The 18,005-nt window shown below is 49.7% G+C and overlaps 2 protein-coding genes across 2 annotated transcripts; both read left to right on the plus strand.

Annotated features, from left to right (window-relative positions):
- The first annotated feature begins 205 nt into the window (after positions 1–205).
- Positions 206–1,169, plus strand: LOC106731940 (olfactory receptor 52R1-like). Its single transcript, XM_025184012.3, has one exon. The coding sequence runs from the start codon at positions 221–223 to the stop codon at positions 1,166–1,168; it is 948 nt and encodes a 315-aa protein (XP_025039797.2). The 5' UTR covers positions 206–220; the 3' UTR covers position 1,169.
- A 9,880-nt stretch (positions 1,170–11,049) lies between these two features.
- Positions 11,050–11,997, plus strand: LOC106731941 (olfactory receptor 52M1-like). Its single transcript, XM_014573004.4, has one exon. It carries the CDS (start codon positions 11,050–11,052, stop codon positions 11,995–11,997), a length of 948 nt encoding a protein of 315 aa, XP_014428490.4.
- The last annotated feature ends 6,008 nt before the right edge of the window (positions 11,998–18,005 follow it).

Below are 18,005 nucleotides of genomic sequence, written 5' to 3' on the forward strand. Positions count from 1 at the left end.
GAAAATCATGCCAGTCTAGACGTAGCCCATGTCTGTCACCCAACAGAACAGCGCGCGGTCATGCAACGCGGTGTCTCATATTAACATTGTCGCCCCTTGCAGGCATTCGTACTGTGACCATCACTGTGGATCCCGGACACTTAAAAGAAGTCAGAGGAACGCTCAACACATGCAGAAGAGTCTGTTCTGCTTCAGAGTTCGACACATTCTACTTCATTCCATGTCAGGTTCCAACAAAACTGATTTCACCAACCCTTCTGTCTTCATCTTGCTGGGAATTCCTGGACTGGAGGCAGCCCATGTCTGGATTGCCATCCCCTTCTGCGCCATGTACGCCATAGCCCTCTTGGGGAACTTCACCATCCTGTTCATTGTGAAGAAGGAGCCGAGCCTCCATGAGCCCATGTACTATTTCCTCTGCATGCTGGCTGTTACTGACCTGGTCCTGTCCACTTCCATCCTGCCCAAAATGCTGAGCATCTTCTGGTTCAATTCCAGCGAGATCAATTTCAATGCCTGCCTCACCCAGCTCTATGTCTTTCACAGCTTCTCAGTGATGGAGTCTGGGATCTTTGTGGCCATGGCTGTAGATCGCTACGTGGCCATTTGTGATCCCCTGCGACATTCCACCATCCTGACAAACCCCGTGGTGAGCAAGATTGGCCTGGCTGTGGTGCTTCGGGGTGGTGTACTCATCCTGCCCTATCCCTTCCTGGTGAGGCAGTGGTCATATTGCAGAACTAACAGAATCTCCCAGGCTTACTGCGCACACATGGCCGTGGTGAAGCTGGCCTGTGGCGACACCAGTGTCAGTAGCTACTACGGCCTCTTTGTGCTTTTCTGTGTGATGGGTCTGGATGCGATTTTCATTGTTGTGTCCTACACCCAGATCCTCAGGGCCATCTTCCGCCTCCCCACAAAGGATGCTCGGCTCAAGACTTTTGGGACCTGCATCTCCCATCTCTGTTCCATTTTGGTATTTTACATCCCAGGTCTTTTCTTGTCCCTTGCAACTCGGTTTGACCAGACAGTCCCTCAGCATTTCCATGTTCTCTTTACCAATGTGTACTACTTGATGCCCCCCATGCTCAACCCCATCATCTATGGGGTGAGGACCAAACAGATCTGGGGAAGGCTGCTGCATCTTTTTATTTGTAAAGGTGCTTGAGGTTTTCACCCGGTGCTCTGCCTCGCAGACCAAGGTCTGTATAGAGCTGGGTTGTGACATGGTGTCGGGCCCTCTTCCCTGAATCCCTTACCAGGCTGTCCTAGGCATTTTTAACTCATAGGCTGTGTCTACACTGGCATGAATTTCTGGAACTGCTTAAAATGGAATACTATTTTAGACGCGCTTTTCCGGAAAAGACTACTGGGCTGTCTACACTGGTCCTTTTCCGGAACAGTGTTCCGGAATAAGGACTTAAGCCCGAGCGGGAGCAGCGTAGCTTTTCCAGAATAGCGGCTGATTTTGTACAGTAGAGCGTCGTTGCTTTTCCAGAAATTCAAGGGCCAGTGTAGACAGCTCGCAGATTATTCAGGAAAAGCGGCTGATTTTCCGGAATAAGTGGCCCAGTGTAGACACAGCCATAGGGTTTCCAGCTTTCTGATTTCTGGTATTTAGACCCCTGAGGCCCTGTGCCCTCCCTGCCTATTATCTGAAAACCGGGCCCTCTTGCCCCACCTTTTTTTTCCAAAGGCCCCACCCTCTGCTCCATTGCATCCCAACATCTCCACCTCTATTCTAACATGTTCCCACAAGTGCCCATACTCTCACTCATACCTCTCCTCCCCTTCTCCCTGGATCATCCTGACCTCCATCCGTGATAACTGGCCTTCCTCAGAACCAGGGATGGGACCGGAGATGCTACAGACTGACAAGAAGCCAGCAACAGGGAAACAATGATGAGGCCTATTGGACAGTGAGAAGCAGAGAGGGAAGCCTGGAAGCTGTATGAGAATGGCCAGTGGTTGGGAGCCATGTTTGTGTGACACACAGGGGTGATCGGGCATCACACAGCTTGTGAGTCGTAAATCTCAGCTCCAGACCCTGCAGGCAGAAACCTTTGTGTGGCTTATTTCTTTAGCTTTCCATTGCTGTTAGTTCCTCCTGGATGGAGCTCGTAGCAGGCCAGGTCTCTGCAGTTGGTGTCGGGTGAAAGCCTTTTGTCCTGCGGCATGGCTCAGGATATGGAAGAGGATGAATTCTGAATCTAGGAGGACAAATGCAGGGATTCCAAAGGACAAACTGTCACGTTGCTGAATTGGAGGGAAGCAGCCAGATCGCTGGTGCACCCCTAGGTGGGGGTGTTGGCCCCAGAAATTGGTGTGGGGGGAGCCATGTGGGGTGTTGAGTGGGAGATTGTTGTTTGTTGATCTTATGTACGCTATTTATGTGAGTGTTTAATGTCTATGTGTGTAGGTAGGAATCTGTAATCTGTGTGGAAGCTGAATATTTCTGTGAATGTGGTTAAGCATGGCTATGGACAGGCTGAGTAGCAAAGCCCTGTGGAACAATGACTCTCAATAGGCTATGGACACACCCAAAGAATGGGATTTGTCACCTGAGGGCAGCCAGCAGGAAACATAGAGATTGGCCTCTGACCAGGTGACTTGCTGCAGACTAGAAGAGGCCAGGAAGGAGGTATAAAGAGGCAGCACTGCAGGGATTGAAGAGCCCGGAAGACCTGTGAACCCATCCTGATCGTAGGATGTGCAATAAGAACTTTTAAACCAGCAGCTGCAACACCTCTGCTAGAGCCTGCATCGAGAACTGGGAGATTCGGTGCATGTAACGTACTGTACTTTAATAACCTTACTCTCATGCTTTTCTTTCTTGTGTTAATAAACCTTTAGATATAGATTCTAAAGGATTGGCCCAGCGTGATTTGTGGGTAAGGTCCAGAGGGTAAATTGACCAGGGATCTGTGGCTGGTTTCTTGGAACCGGACAGAACTTGTTCGGGGTAGGTGGGATTGGGTGCTAGGACCCCCCACCTGTGTATAGGCCCGGGGCCATCTGGGGCACGGATATTGCTGGGGTGTCGGAGGGGTTTTGCTCGTGCGGCTTCAGGCAGGCTGCTGAAGCGCTCTGTGAGACTGGCTACCAGTGAGGGAGGTCACGTGACTTCCTGGGACCAACCCCTGCTAAGACTTAAAGGACAAAAGAGGATGTTTGCAGTGGATCAGACCTTGAGGGAAACACACTTGATGGCTTGCCTTTGCACTTTTAAAACCACAAAGCATTCCATACACCATAGATCTAACTTTACACAGAAGAAAGATACATTCACCAAAATAGAATAGACAGACCCAGGGGATTATGACATGAAGATTGATGGGTTACATGGAGCAAACTGTCCAAAGTTAGGTCTATTTGTGTCCATAAGTCCATGTCACAAAGCATGGCGGAATGGAGGAGTCACAGGAGAGAGTTAACATAGCTGGATAATCCTGCTGTAAGGATGCTGATGCCTGAGATGATTGGACATCCCAGATTTCTGGATGTGTTTGAGGGGGAGAGGGAGGGTGTTGTCTGTGTAGGCTTGATCCTCATTGGGATCAGAGGAAGGAGGCCTGTAGAATGTAGTGTTGGTGAGTCATCTGGTGGCCTCCTGTTCATAATTTGACCTCATCATGATGACTACAGCTCCCCCTTTGGCACATAACACCTCACCCAGGAACCTACCCCTACAATAAACCTCTCTGTCAACTGTCCACATGTTTAGACACACAACACCATCACAGCCCCTAACCACATCAGCCACCGCATCAGGGGCTCATACAACTGCACATCCCCTAATGTGATCTATGCCATCAAGTGCCAGCAATGACCCTCTGCCATGGATATTGGCCAAATCAGAAAGTCTCTGTGGCGAAGGATAAATGGCCAAAAATCAGACATGAGAAATAGTAACACATAGAATCATAGAATACTAGGACTGGAAGGGACCTCGAGAGGTCATCGAGACCAGTCCCCTGTCCTCATGGCAGGACCAAATACTGTCTAGACCATCCCTGATAGACATTTATCTAACCTACTCTTAAATATCTCCAGAGATGGAGATTCCGCAACCTCCCTGGGCAAATTATTCCAGCGTCTGACTACCCCGACAGTTAGGAACTTTTTCCTAATGTCCAACCTAAACCTCCCTTGCTGCAGTTTAAGCCCATTGCTTCTTGAAGGGGAACATTTTACCCCACCTGGGCACTCAATCTGGATCGAAAAGGAGCCATTCTTCTTCAAAAGGAATTTCACTAGCCAATTTAAGGGAGGGTGCAGAATTGACCTTTATCTGCAAATGTGACACTGTTTCCCTGGGCTTGACTAAAAACATTAACCGGATGTCCCATTACAAAGCCCCTGCCTTTAACATCTCTGGGGTTTTTTTACATCAAAAGGTAAGTATGGGACACTTCCAGCCCACTTCATTAGCATGATTAGCACTGTCATGATCATGAAGCTTAACCAGCAGCCTGGGGACTAAGGGGTTAACTATACCTAAGCCAGGTAGAGTTGGCCAATAGGACTGTAGCTAGGAATTTCAAACTGGGAAAAAGGAATTTGGGGGTTTTCCCTCTTTTGTCCCTGGGGAATTTTCTCTCCAGCTACTGAGGGGGACAGAAAGAATGTCTCCCTCCAAGAAAAGACTCTTCATTATCTGTAAGTAGGGTAAAATTTAGATAAATCCATTTGGTTTTATTGTTTTATGGTTTGGGACATTGTATCTGATGTCTGTGCATTTAAAAATGGGGTTTCCTCTTTCCTCTCCTTTGCTGCTAAGCTCCTGGTCCATGGTGGGTTTCCTCCCTCTGATGAGTTTATTACTTTGTGACTTTACCATCTAGTCATTATGCTTGCAATGGGAATATTGTGTTGATAATAAAAGACCTTTCTCTTTTCTTTGTATTAACCTGGTATTGGTTAATTTTTGTGTCCTGGTTTGTACTTTAGGGGTGAGATTTTCCAAGTGATAAATTTCCAAGTGATAATATTTATTTATTTATTTATTTATTTATTTATTTATTTTCCCCTGTGTTTGAGAGTGAGGTTTTTTTTTTTTTTTTTTCCCTTCCCCCTCCCCTTGATAGAGTTTGTGCTGTGATTGGTAGGGGCTGTGATTGATTGGCAGGTGGAAACTGTTGGCTTCTAATTAAAGTTTGAATTGTAGAAGCCTCTGCTGATTGGCTGAGCCTTGGTAGGGGGAGGGGCTTTATAAGGCAGTGGGCAAGCGACCAAGGAGCTTGCGAACAGGTGATTGCTAACAGGGAGTTTTGAGAGGGAGTTCTCCAGGTGAAGGAGAAGCAGATACAGGACTCTTGAGGGAAGTGTGTTTTGTTATTGGGGCTTTCTCAGTGTGTGCAGAGCTTGTTTTTGTTTGGTGTGTGGTGGTTTGTGGGTTTTTTTTTTTTTTTTTTTCCCTTTCCCTCCTCCCCCCCTGTTTGAGTGAGGCTTTAGAGGGGGAGTTCTCCAGGTAGAGGACAAGTAGATACAGGAGTTTGGGAGAAGTGGGTGTTGTGCTTGGGGCTTCTTGCTGTATGCTGAGCTTGTGTTGTGAGTGAGGGTTGTGTGTGTTCTTGTTTGTTTGTTTATTTATTTATTTATTTATTTATTTATTTATTTTCCCCTGTGTTTGAGAGTGAGGTTTTTTTTTTTTTTTTTTTTTTTTTTTTTTCCCTTCCCCCTCCCCTTGATAGAGTTTGTGCTGTGATTGGTAGGGGCTGTGATTGATTGGCAGGTGGAAACTGTTGGCTTCTAATTAAAGTTTGAATTGTAGAAGCCTCTGCTGATTGGCTGAGCCTTGGTAGGGGGAGGGGCTTTATAAGGCAGTGGGCAAGCGACCAAGGAGCTTGCGAACAGGTGATTGCTAACAGGGAGTTTTGAGAGGGAGTTGGGAAGGGGAGAGGGAAGGGCGGGAGGTTCTCTTGTCTTTCTTTTTAAATCCCTTCTCCAGGACAGCAGCGATGGTTGATGATGCGTCTGCTGCTGTTGTTACCTGCACGGCGTGTGCCATGTTTGTCTTCCTCCCGGAAGAAAGAACGGATTTCATCTGCACCAAGTGCAAGCTGGTCGAGATTTTGGAAGAAAAAATTAGAGGACTGGAGGCCCAAGTGTCGACCTTACGCTTGATCAGAGAGGATGAAGACTTCCTCGATAGAAGGCAGCAATTGATCCTTCAAGCACAGCAGGCAGAGGAGCCAGTGAGGGCAGTATGCGACCAAGAGGAGAACTGGCAGCATGTAACTTCTAGAAGGGGAAAAAGGCCAGCACGGGATTCCCCCGATGCTATAGAGGTAAGCAATCGCTTTCAAGCTCTCTCCACAGGCTCTGCAGTGCTGAATGCTCTGGAAGGGACCTCACAAGGTAGAAACCAGAAGGGAGCACCATCTACTGAAAGGCATGGGATGCGTAGTCCTAGGGATGGGGGTTCCACGGCCACCACCCCCAAAAGGAAACGACGGGTGGTGGTGGTCGGGGACTCCCTCCTAAGAGGGACTGAGCCATCCCTCTGCCGTCCGGACCTGGAATCTCGAGAGGTGTGCTGCTTACCGGGAGCTCGCATTCGGGATGTCACTGAGAGGCTTAGCAAGCTGATCAAACCTTCAGATCGCTACCCCTTCCTGCTTCTCCATGTAGGAACGAATGATACGGCCAAGAATGACCTTGAGCGGGTTGCTGCGGATTATGTAGCACTGGGAAGAAGGATCCAAGACTTTGGAGCGCAAGTGGTGTTCTCGTCCATCCTCCCTGTTGAAGGGAAAGGACTGGGCAGGGATCGTCGAATTGAGGACGTAAATGCGTGGTTGCGCAGCTGGTGTCGCAGAGAGGGCTTTGGTTTCTTCGACCATGGGACTCTGTTCCGGGCGGAAGGATTGTTAGGAAGAGATGGGATCCACCTAACGAAGAGAGGAAGGAGCATCTTCGCGGGCAGGCTTGCGAACCTAGTGAGGAGGGCTTTAAACTAGGTTCGTCGGGGGACGGTGACCAAAACCCTGAGGGGAGTGGGAAAGTCAGATACCGGGAAGAAATGCATAGAGCAAGGAGCGAGAAAGGAGGACCCCAGTTTCGAATGGAGAAGATAGGGCAATCAACTGGTTACCTGAGGTGTTTGTACACTAATGCGAGAAGCCTGGGCAACAAGCAGGAAGAACTGGAGGCCCTGGCCCAGGCCAAGAAATATGATTTAATTGGGATAACAGAGACTTGGTGGGATGACTCGCATGACTGGAGCGCTGTCATGGAAGGGTATAGATTGTTCAGGAAGAATAGGCAGGGGAGAAAAGGAGGAGGAGTTGCACTATATGTAAGAGAGCACTATGATTGCTCTGAACTCCAGTATAAAGAGGGAGAAAAACTTGTTGAAAGTCTATGGGTCAGGTTTAAAGGAGCAAACAGCAGTGATGTTGTGGTTGGTGTCTGCTACAGGCCACCGAACCAGGTGGATGAGGTAGATGAGGCTTTCTTCGAACAACTGAGCGAAGCTTCCAGATCGCAGGCCCTGGTTCTCATGGGGGACTTTAATCACCCTGACATCTGTTGGGAAACCAATACGGCAGTACACAGGCAATCCAGGAAGTTTTTGGAGAATGTTGGGGATAACTTCTTGGTACAAGTGCTGAAGGATCCGACCAGGGGCCGTGCACAGCTTGACCTTCTCCTCACAAACAGGGAGGAACTAATAGGGGACGTAGAGGTGGGTGACAACCTGGGAAGCAGTGATCATGAGATGGTAGATTTCAGGATCCTGACCAAAGGAAGGAAAGAGAGTAGTAAAATACACACCTTGGACTTCAAAAAAGCAGACTTTGACTCCCTCAGAGATCTGATGGAAAGAATCCCCTGGGATGTTAACATGAAGGGGAAAGGAGTCCAGGACAGCTGGCAGTATTTTAAAGAAGCCTTATTGAAGGCACAGAAAGAAACCATCCCGACACGTAGCAAGAGAGGCAAACCTGGTAGGAGACCGGATTGGCTTACAGGGGAAATCCTTGGTGTACTTAAGCACAAAAAGGAAGCTTACAGAAAGTGGAAACTTGGACAAATGACTAGGGAGGAGCTTAAATGTATAGTTCGAGAATGTCGGGGGGTTATCAGGAAGGCGAAAGCGCAAATGGAGTTGCGACTGGCTAAGGATGTGAAGGATAACAAGAAAGGTTTCTACAGGCATGTCAACAAGAAGAAGGTGATCAGAGAGGGTGTGCAGTCCCTAATGGATGAAGGAGGTAACCTAGTGACAGAGGATGTGGGGAAAGCTGAAGTACTCAATGCTTTCTTTGCCTCTGTATTCACGGACAAGGTCGGCTCCTGGACTTCTGTGCTAAGCGACGCAAGATGGGAAGAAGATGGACAGCCCTTGGTGGGTAAAGAACAGGTTAGGAACTATTTAGAAAAACTAAACGTACACAAATCCATGGGTCCAGACTTAATGCACCCAAGGGTACTGAAGGAGTTGGCAAATGTCATTGAGGAGCCTTTGGCCATTATCTTTGAAAAGTCGTGGAGATCGGGCGAAATCCCAGATGATTGGAAAAAGGCAAATGTAGTGCCCATCTTCAAAAAAGGGAAGAAGGACGATCCAGGGAACTATAGGCCGGTCAGTCTTACCTCGGTTCCTGGAAAAATCATGGAAGGGATCATAAAGGAATCCATTTTGAGACACTTGAATGAGAGGAAAGTGATCAGGAATAGTCAGCATGGATTCACAAAGGGCAAGTCGTGCTTGACCAATCTGATTAGCTTCTATGATGAGGTAACTGGCTCAGTGGACATGGGAAAGTCAGTGGATGTTATATACCTTGACTTTAGCAAGGCTTTTGATACGGTCTCCCACAATATTCTTGCCAGCAAGTTAAGGGAATGCGGATTGGATAAATGGACGGTAAGATGGATAGAAAGATGGCTAGAAGGCCGGGCCCAGCGGGTAGTGATCAACGGTTCGATGTCAGGATGGAGGTCGGTTTCTAGTGGAGTGCCCCAAGGTTCGGTTCTAGGACCGGTTTTGTTCAATATCTTTATTAATGACCTGGATGAGGGGATAGATTGCACCCTCAGCAAGTTTGCAGATGACACTAAGCTAGGGGGAGAGGTAGATACGCTTAAGGGCAGAGAGAGGGTCCAGAGTGACTTGGACAAATTGGAGGATTGGGCCACTAGAAATCTCATGAGATTCAACAAAGACAAGTGTAGAGTCCTGCACTTGGGACGGAAGAATCCCAAGCATAGTTACAGGCTGGGGACCAACCAGTTAAGTAGTAGTTCTGCAGAAAAGGACCTGGGGGTTACAGTGGATGAGAAGCTAGATATGAGTCAACAGTGTGCCCTTGTAGCCAAGAAGGCTAATGGCATATTAGGATGCATTAAGAGGAGCATTGCCAGCAGATCCAGAGATGTCATTATTCCCCTTTATTCGGCTTTGGTGAGGCCACATCTGGAGTACTGTGTCCAGTTCTGGGCCCCCCACTACAAAAAGGATGCGGACGCATTGGAGAGGGTCCAGCGGAGGGCAACCAAAATGATTAGGGGTCTGGAGCATATGACCTACGAGGAGAGGCTGAGGGACTTGGGTCTGTTTAGTCTGCAGAAGCGAAGAGTGAGGGGGGACTTGATAGCAGCCTTCAACTTCCTGAAGGGAGGTTCCAAAGAGGATGGAGAGAGGCTGTTCTCAGTAGTGACAGATGGCAGAACAAGGAGCAATGGTCTCAAGTTGTGGTGGGAGAGGTCCAGATTGGATATTAGGAAAAACTATTTTACTAGGAGGGTAGTGAAGCATTGGAATGGGTTACCTAGGGAAGTAGTGGAGTCTCCATCCCTAGAGGTGTTTAAGTCTCGGCTTGACAAAGCCCTGGCCGGGTTGATTTAGATGGGATTGGTCCTGCCTAGAGCGGAGGGCTGGACTTGACGACCTTCTGAGGTCTCTTCCAGTTCTGATTCTATGATAAGGGGATGGTTGGATGAAATAACATGATCTTGGTAACTAATTGACCATTCATTTCCAGTTGGAAATGGGTCAATGGAGGGATGATAGGAGTTGCTATAGGGAACTTTCTGGGTGTCTGGCTGGTGAGTCTTGCCCACATGCTCAGGGTTTAGCTGATCGCCATATTTGGGGTCAGGAAGGAATTTTCCTCCAGGGTAGATTGGCAGAGGCCCTGGAGGTTTTTCGCCTTCCTCTGTAGCATTGGGCACAGATCACAGCTGAAGGACTCTCTGCATGTTGGGGCCTTCAAAGTATTGGAAGGCTTCAATATCTGAGACATAGGTGAGAGGATTATTCTAAGAGGGGTGGGCGAGATTCTGTGGCCTGCACGGTGCAGGGGGTCAGACTAGATGATCATAATGGTCCCTTCTGACCTTAAAGTCTATGAGTCTATAAAGTCTATGATCTTCCATCTGATTTTCTTATCCTTACCTGGGTGGTGGCAGCAGATTTTATCCCCAAAATCTAGGTTTTTAAGATTTTGGGGGAAGTTTTATGCCAAAGCCTGGAAAGATAAGGTTTGGGATACTTTTGGTGGCTCCCACTTCTGCATTCATCGTGGGGAAGGAGCCATGACAAGCACCAGTCCAGCAACTGACAAGTACCTTTTTTCTGTAATAAAACACTTGACTTCTGTTATTCCTCTCCAGCTCATCAACTGATCAAGTGGATTATGCCTAAAAAAGCTCATGATACTATGTATTTTTGTTGCTCACCAAGGTGCCACAGGATTACTTGTTGTGCCTATTAAAGTTTTCCAGACCATGACATATTATAGATATATGGAGCTCCATATAATATGAAATTCACATGAGAAGGGTCAGTTTTTCATCAGTAATTTTCCTAATAACGAAAATGTTACTTTTCAGGGCATGACGAAAGCAATCTGTTTCAGCCATGACAATAGCTACCAATGGTGCATGTTGTGTCTCATATGAACGTTGTATCTTATTCCAGGCATTTTTCCTGTGACCATCATCCTACACCCCAAGGACAGAAGAAAAAATCAGCAGAACGTACGGTACATGCAGGAAACATTGTTCTACTTCACAGTTGAACTCATTCTCCCTTGCTTCATGTCAGATTCCAACACAACTGACTTCACCAACCCCTCCACCTTCATCCTAATGGGCATTCCTGGCCTAGAGGCGGCCCATGTCTGGATCTCCATCCCCTTCTGCACCATGTACGCCATAGCCCTCTTGGGGAACTTCACCATCCTGTTCATAGTGAAGATGGAGTCAAGCCTCCATGAGCCCATGTTCTATTTCCTCTGCATGCTGGCTGTAAGTGACCTGGTCCTATCCACATCCATACTGCCCAAAATGCTGATCCTCTTCTGGTTCAATTCCAGGGAGATCAATTTCAGTGCCTGCCTCACCCAGATGTTCTTCATTCACTGCTTTTTTTCAATAGAGTCTGGGATCTTTGTGGCCATGGCGTTGGATTGCTACGTGGCCATCTGCCATCCCCTGCGACACTCTACCATTGTGACAAACCACGTGGTGGGCAAGATTGGCCTGGCTGTCTTACTGCGCGGCAGCATGATTGTACTGCCCATGGTCCTGCTTGCAAGGCAGTGGTCATACTGCAGAACCAACATGATCCCCCAACCGTACTGTGTGCACGTCGCTGTGGTGGGGCTGGCATGTGGTGATACCCGAGCTAGTAGTCACTACGGACTCTTCTTGCTATTCTGTGTCATGGGTCTGGATGCAATTTTCATTGTTGTGTCCTACACCCAGATCCTCAGGGCCATCTTCAACCTCCCCACAAACGACGTCCGGCTCAAGACCTTTGGGACTTGTGGCTCCCACCTCTGTTCCATTATACTGTTTTACATCCCAAGCCTCCTCCTCTCCCTCACATCCCGATTTGACCAGAAGATGCCTCAGCATTTCCATTCTCTCATTAACAACCTGTATTCCCTGATGCCCCCCATGCTAAACCCCATCATCTATGGGGTGAGCACCAAACAGATCCGGGACAGGCTGCTGCATCTCTTCATTCATAAAGGCTCCTGAGATTTTCTACAATGTCACTGCAGAGCTCTCTTCCCTGAATCACTTATGGGCCATCAGGGAGTCATTACATCCTGTCCAGATCTTATTTTGCTCTGTCAGCAAGAGGAACTGGTGAATTGGTCTGAGCAAAACCCATCAATTCATAGGGTTCTCCACCTCTCTAACGTCTCATAATAGGATCCCAGAGGCTTTGTGCCCTCCTTTTCTATTACCTCAAAGAAAAGCCTCTGCCCCACCTTTCTCCCCAAATTCCCACCCTCGTCCCCATTACATCCCTCAGGTCTCCACCTCTGTTCTGACATTTCCCTCAAAGCTCCAGCTCTCTCACTCACCCCCTCCTCCCCTTCTTCCATCCCTCGCTGGACCGGCCTCACCACTCCCCTCACCGGCTGGGCACCTTCTGCCCCAGGATTGTCACGGGAGCTGCCACAGACTGACAAGGAGCCTGCCATGAGGATGTAGCTCCGGGCCCAGCAGGCCTGGCAGGAGTGGGGAGGGAGGAAGCACGATTTGTCCCCAGATGACACTGGGGCTGGCTTTGCTGGCAAGCACCGGGTGTGGTGTAACAGAGGGTGTGGCTTTGGTGCATCTTGTTCACTGGCCCATGTGAAGGCTGCAACATGCTAGTTTGGGTGGCATTGGTTGAGTGCTTTGCAGCCTTTCGGTTTCATTACCGATAATTGTACTGTGCCTAGTCATCTGGAGTCTTTTGGCTGGGCTGCCACTGAAGTAAGGGGAAAAAGACCTGAGGGTGGGGAGACAGCCCTGGTTTGGAGGTGCAGAGGTTCTAGGGTGAGTGTGGAGAGTTTGTGCTGAGGTTTCAGTGTAGAAATAGCCAAGTGGTTTTGTTTCTTTTGCTTTGTATCCTAGGGTATGTCTACACTACAATGTTAGTTCGAACTAACGGACGTTAGTTCGAACTAACATTCATAGCCGCTACACTAGCGCTCCGCTAGTTCGAACTTAATTTGAACTAGCGGAGCGCTTACTTCAAACTAGGAAAACCTCATTTTACGAGGATTAAGCCTAGTTCGAATTTAACTAGTTCGAATTAAGGGGTGTGTAGCCCCTTAATTCGAACTAGTGGGAGGCTAGCCCTCCCCAGGTTTCCCTGGTGGCCACTCTGGCCAACACCAGGGAAACTCTATGCCCCCCTCCCGGCCCCGGACCCCTTAAAGGGGCACGGGCTGGCTACGGTGCCCGTGCCAGGTGCAAGCCTGCCAGCACCCAGCCAGCAGACCCTGCACCTGGCATGGAACAGAGCCACCCACCCGATGTCCCCCAGCCCACCCCCTCTTCCCGGGACCAGGCTGGTGGCTCCCGGGAGCTTGCCCTGGACCGCAAGAGGCGGGCAACTTCCTGGGCAAGTGCGGACATCGTGGACCTCGTCCACGATCTCTGCACTAGGCACAGGAAAGTGGCCGTCTAGGGCAGGAGAGCTGCCAGCCTGGCCACCCAGGAGCAGGTGTGCATGAAAATCAAGGGGGTCCACTGAGACCCCCAACCCTGAGCCCTGAGCTTACAATGGCCATCCTGGGTCAGACCAAAGGTCCATCTAGCCCAGTAGCCTGTATGCCGACAGCGGCCAACCCTAGGGACCCTGGAGGGGATGGACCGAAGACGGTGACCAAGCCATTTGTCTCGTGCCATCCCTCTCCAGCCTTCCACAAACTTTGGGCAGGGACACCACTCCTACCCCCTGGCTAAGACTACTCCATGGACCCAACCTCCATGACTTGATCTCACTTCCCTTTCAACTCTGTTCTAGTTGTAGCCTTCACAGCCTCCTGCAGCAAGGAGTTCCACAGGTTAACTATTTGCTTTGGGAAGAACAACTTTCTCTTACTAGTTTCAAGCCTGCTACCCATTCCTTTCCTTTGGTGTCCTCTAGTCCTTCTTTATGGAAACTCATGAAGAACTTTTCTGTGTGCACCCTCTCCACCCAACCCCTGCTTTTAGAGACCTCTATCCTGTCCCCGTTCCATCTCCTTTTTTCTAAGCTGAACAGTCCCAGTCTCTGTAGCCTCTCTTCATCTGGGACCTGTTCCCAACCCCTGATCATGTTAGTTGCCCTCCCCTCTCCCAGCCTTTCTCTTCCCCTCTCCCACCTCCTTTTCCCAGTCTCCCCCAGTTTTGTTCAATAAAGACAGAGTCAATGTTGGAAGAAACGTTATCTTTATTTTGTACATCAATAAGAAGGGGGGCTAGGGAAGGGTAAGTGGAAGGAGGTGAGGGAGGAATGGGGTACGTGCCCCCAATGGGGAGGACTGGGCTGGCTCTGCGGGCTTCTGGGGGTGGAAGCTCTCCTACAGCCCCCCGATTGCCCCCTCTCCCCAGATGGCAGCCTGCGGCAAGTGCAGCCGGGCTGATGGCCGAGTGGTGTGATGTGCCCAGTGTGGGTACTCCGGGCAATCCAAGCCAGGACTGCTTTGCAAGCGGGGCACCCCTTAGAACTGTCTGTCCGGGGTGGGGGTCGGGACCCTTTAAGCACAGCCCTCGGCTAGCCTGAGACAACATCTCCACGCTCTAAGTCCTCCTCTGATGCCCTGCCGGCACTGCTTCCGGCCATCCTTAAGCCTGGTTCAGGGTCCACTCAATGTGGACTTGCTAGTTCGAATTAGCAAAACGCTAATTCGAACTAGTTTTTAGTTCTAGACGCGTTAGTTTGAATTAGCTTAGTTCGAATTAACGAATTCGAACTAAGTTAGTTCGAATTAGCGCTGTAGTGTAGACGTACCCCTACTTTGCTCTGCCTGTTCTCACATATTACTACTTAAACCCTACTGCTTGTACCTAATAAAATCATTTTTATTTTCAGTCAAACCCAGTGTAATGGGGGGCAACCAGTGTGCACATTCCCCCTTCCATTGTTAAACGGGGCTCACCCAATTCTTTGGGGTCCAATCCCATATGGGGAGTGCTGCCTTAGGAAACTGGACCCTAAACTGCCCTCTCCTTGGACCTGAAGCGGTTCGGTGTCTGTGCTGCTTCTCGGTGTGGCAGGGACCTCAGCTCGGGGCCTTGGCTGGGGGAGACCAGGGAGCTGGCCCAGCAGAACCGGGCAGTGAGGTGTCCCAGAAAGTGGGAAGGCGAGTGGCAGTAGCCTTGGAAGCACCCCGGGAGGCCCCCCAAGAGGTCGTCTGTGACCGCCCCCCCATCACACTGATCATGATTATTATTCAAATGTTCCATTTTCAGCCAGAAATCCATTTTCCTGGTAGACAACTGTGCTACTTACTGGACTGACACCTGTTACATTTGTGAAGACGTATTAGATCCGGCTACATCCGTACTTTCCTCCTAAGTGTGAATTAAAAATTAAACACTCCAGAAGCCCAATTAAATAGCCCACTCTGGCAGCAACCCAGCTGGGCCAGAAAGGGATGGGTCTCTCTCTCTCTCTCTCTCTCTCTCTCTGTCTTTCTTTTAGCCTCATGGGCACTGGGTTGTCAGCAGAGTCCCGACTGACACAATAAGAGCCGGGACACTGACACCCAGGGAGGCAGAGGAGTTCCTGGCACATAGTGTTGTTGGGGGGACTCTGGTATCCCCAACTCCCTAGTTCCTCTCCCACCCCAGGGAAGCAGGGGTATCTCTCACCATCCTGGGCACTGGGACAGCCGCAGGTCTCCCAGCACTTGAGGTGGCAGCCATGACCCCAGCCACCTGGGGAAGCAGAAGAGTGCCTGATGCACCGGGCCAGCAGGACTCCTGCACCCCTGCATCCCTCATTTCTGTGCCAGCTGTGGGGGCAGGATCGCCTTCCTCATAGTGGTTGGGAAGGGGGCCTAGGTCATTTCCTTCTCCCCCATCCCCGATTTCTAATCTGAACCCAGAGACTCAACAAGCTTTTCTCCACCTTCATACAGTGGGTCTGAAGATTTATGCTGCCTTCTCACATGCCATTAGCCATTGGGAGAACTTGTCCCCTAATTTGGGAGCATATAAGCAAGAGTTTGAGATAACAAAGAGCCATCGAAGTGCAGCTGCAGAGCAATTGGAGAAAGTGAGGGGAAAACTAAAAAGAAAGAGAATCAAGTTTAACAGGGCATGAGAACAAGACTAACCCTGAAGTGAGGTAGAGCCCCTTTGGATCATAGCCATTGTGATTTCATTTTTGAGAACCTTTTTACGGAAAAATTTAAAGTTCGCCAAGAGGGAAGTGGCTGCAGTCAGGACTGACTCGAGCCATTTCTGCACCCTGGGAAGCGGGCGCGTGGTGCATGCGCGGCTCTGCCCCCAGGTGCACGGCGCATGCATGGCTCTGCCCCCTGGCGTGCTGCACACCTTACAGCTGCAATCAGGAGTGTGGCACAGCCCCCAGCCCTCAGATGTGCGGCGCCTGATTGCAGCCCTAAGGGGCGCCACGCAGCCGGTGCACGGCACCCCTTACAGCTGCCATCAGGTACCCCCCCATAGGTTAGATCCCCATAGGTTAGATATCACACCAGTCATAGACTGTCATAGCAAAATCCACAGACTTCAACAAGGAAAGAGGATTATAAAAGCAGGGAGCCTTGCTGTGGAACTTTGGGTTCGTCTTGTCACCAGCTCCAGAAGAGCATCATTTCTGTCATAGATCTGGCTGGCCACTAGATTGATCCAGACTCTAGACGGGTAACTATAACATTGTCTGGCGGGACTGTGGGTTTGGCGTTTGTGTGTGTGTGATTGAAAAGCATATGCGACTGTTGGATTCTCAATAAATGCGGCGTACTGCCTTTTCCCCTATAAAAGATCTTGTGTGCTTTGTGTAAGCATAACACCGGGTAGTATTCAGGCCATTCTCAGCGGTGTCGTTGGTGCCCAAGTGGAGAAGCAATAAGGGGTAACGGTTTGATGACTAGATCAGTTTCAACAGACATCTTCTCACCATCTGAATTCTGGCTCCAAGCAAGCAGCACAATTCTCGAGTTCACCAGTCGGAACAACAGAGGGATGACTCCATTCCTCTTAGGAGGAAGTTCTGTACAACCATCATCCTTCTTCTCCTCGTGGGAGTGGAGAGCACAAAACCCTCACCCTAATCCTGCCATTACACCCCATGTCTCCTGGTGTACCACTTCGCCTTCTGATCCATTTCTTCAGATAACTCTTCCAAACTATACCCCACCAGACTGTTGTGCTGAGTAACCTACAATGACTCCTTATCTTTATCTGCACTGGGGGGTACCTGAGTTCTCCTCTTTCTTCTTCTGAACGTCACATGGAGGTCACAATTTTGTCCCTGTTCTGCACAGAGGAACTGCAATGTCTCCTCCCTAGTCGCTTGGCAGAGGATGCGCTGACAGAGTGGCTGGCTCCCTGTCATCTGTGCACTCAGCCTGTGGCTCAGGCTTTGAGAGGGAGCTGGGCCTTCGAGCTCCCGGAGGGGAATCCGTCACATGACTGATCTCTCGGGGACAGAGCGAGCGGTGACAAGAGGACCCTAGTCCACATCCCTGCAGAACTTTGCTGTCCCTGTGCGTTTCAATACACTCTCTGGGTATGTCTACACTACCCCGCTAGTTCGAACTAGCGGGGTAATGTATGCATACCGCACTTGATAATGAAGCCCGGGATTTGAATTTCCCGGGCTTCATTAGCATGAAGCCGGCTCCGCCATTTTTAAAAGCCGGCTAGTGCGAACCCCGTGCCGCGCGGCTACACGCGGCACGGGCTAGATAGTTCGAACTACGTAGTTATTCCGAACTATCTGTACGCCTCATGGAACGAGGTGTACAGATAGATCGGAATGGCTACGTAGTTCGAACTATCTAGCCTGTGCCGCGTGTAGCCACGCGGCACGGGGTTCGCACTAGCCGGCTTTTAAAAATGGCGGAGCCGGCTTTATGCTAATGAAGCCCAGGAAATTCAAATCCCGGGCTTCATTAGCAAGTGCGGTATGCATACATTATCCCGCTAGTTCGAACTAGCGGGGTAGTGTAGACATACCCTCTGTCTCCTTCAGACAGGGCGCAGCCGTTGCCAAGGAACTGGATGTCTGTAGACACACAATGCAAACGAGA

Source organism: Pelodiscus sinensis, chromosome 1 (assembly GCF_052426305.1).
Source record: "Pelodiscus sinensis isolate ZL-2025 chromosome 1, ASM5242630v1, whole genome shotgun sequence".
NCBI classification, from domain to species: Eukaryota; Metazoa; Chordata; order Testudines; family Trionychidae; genus Pelodiscus; species Pelodiscus sinensis.

Excerpts from the sequence above, each read along its gene's own strand:
- LOC106731940 (XM_025184012.3), top strand. The coding sequence starts at position 221 with ATGTCAGGTTCCAACAAAACTGATTTCACCAACCCTTCTGTCTTCATC.
- LOC106731941 (XM_014573004.4), top strand. The coding sequence starts at position 11,050 with ATGTCAGATTCCAACACAACTGACTTCACCAACCCCTCCACCTTCATC.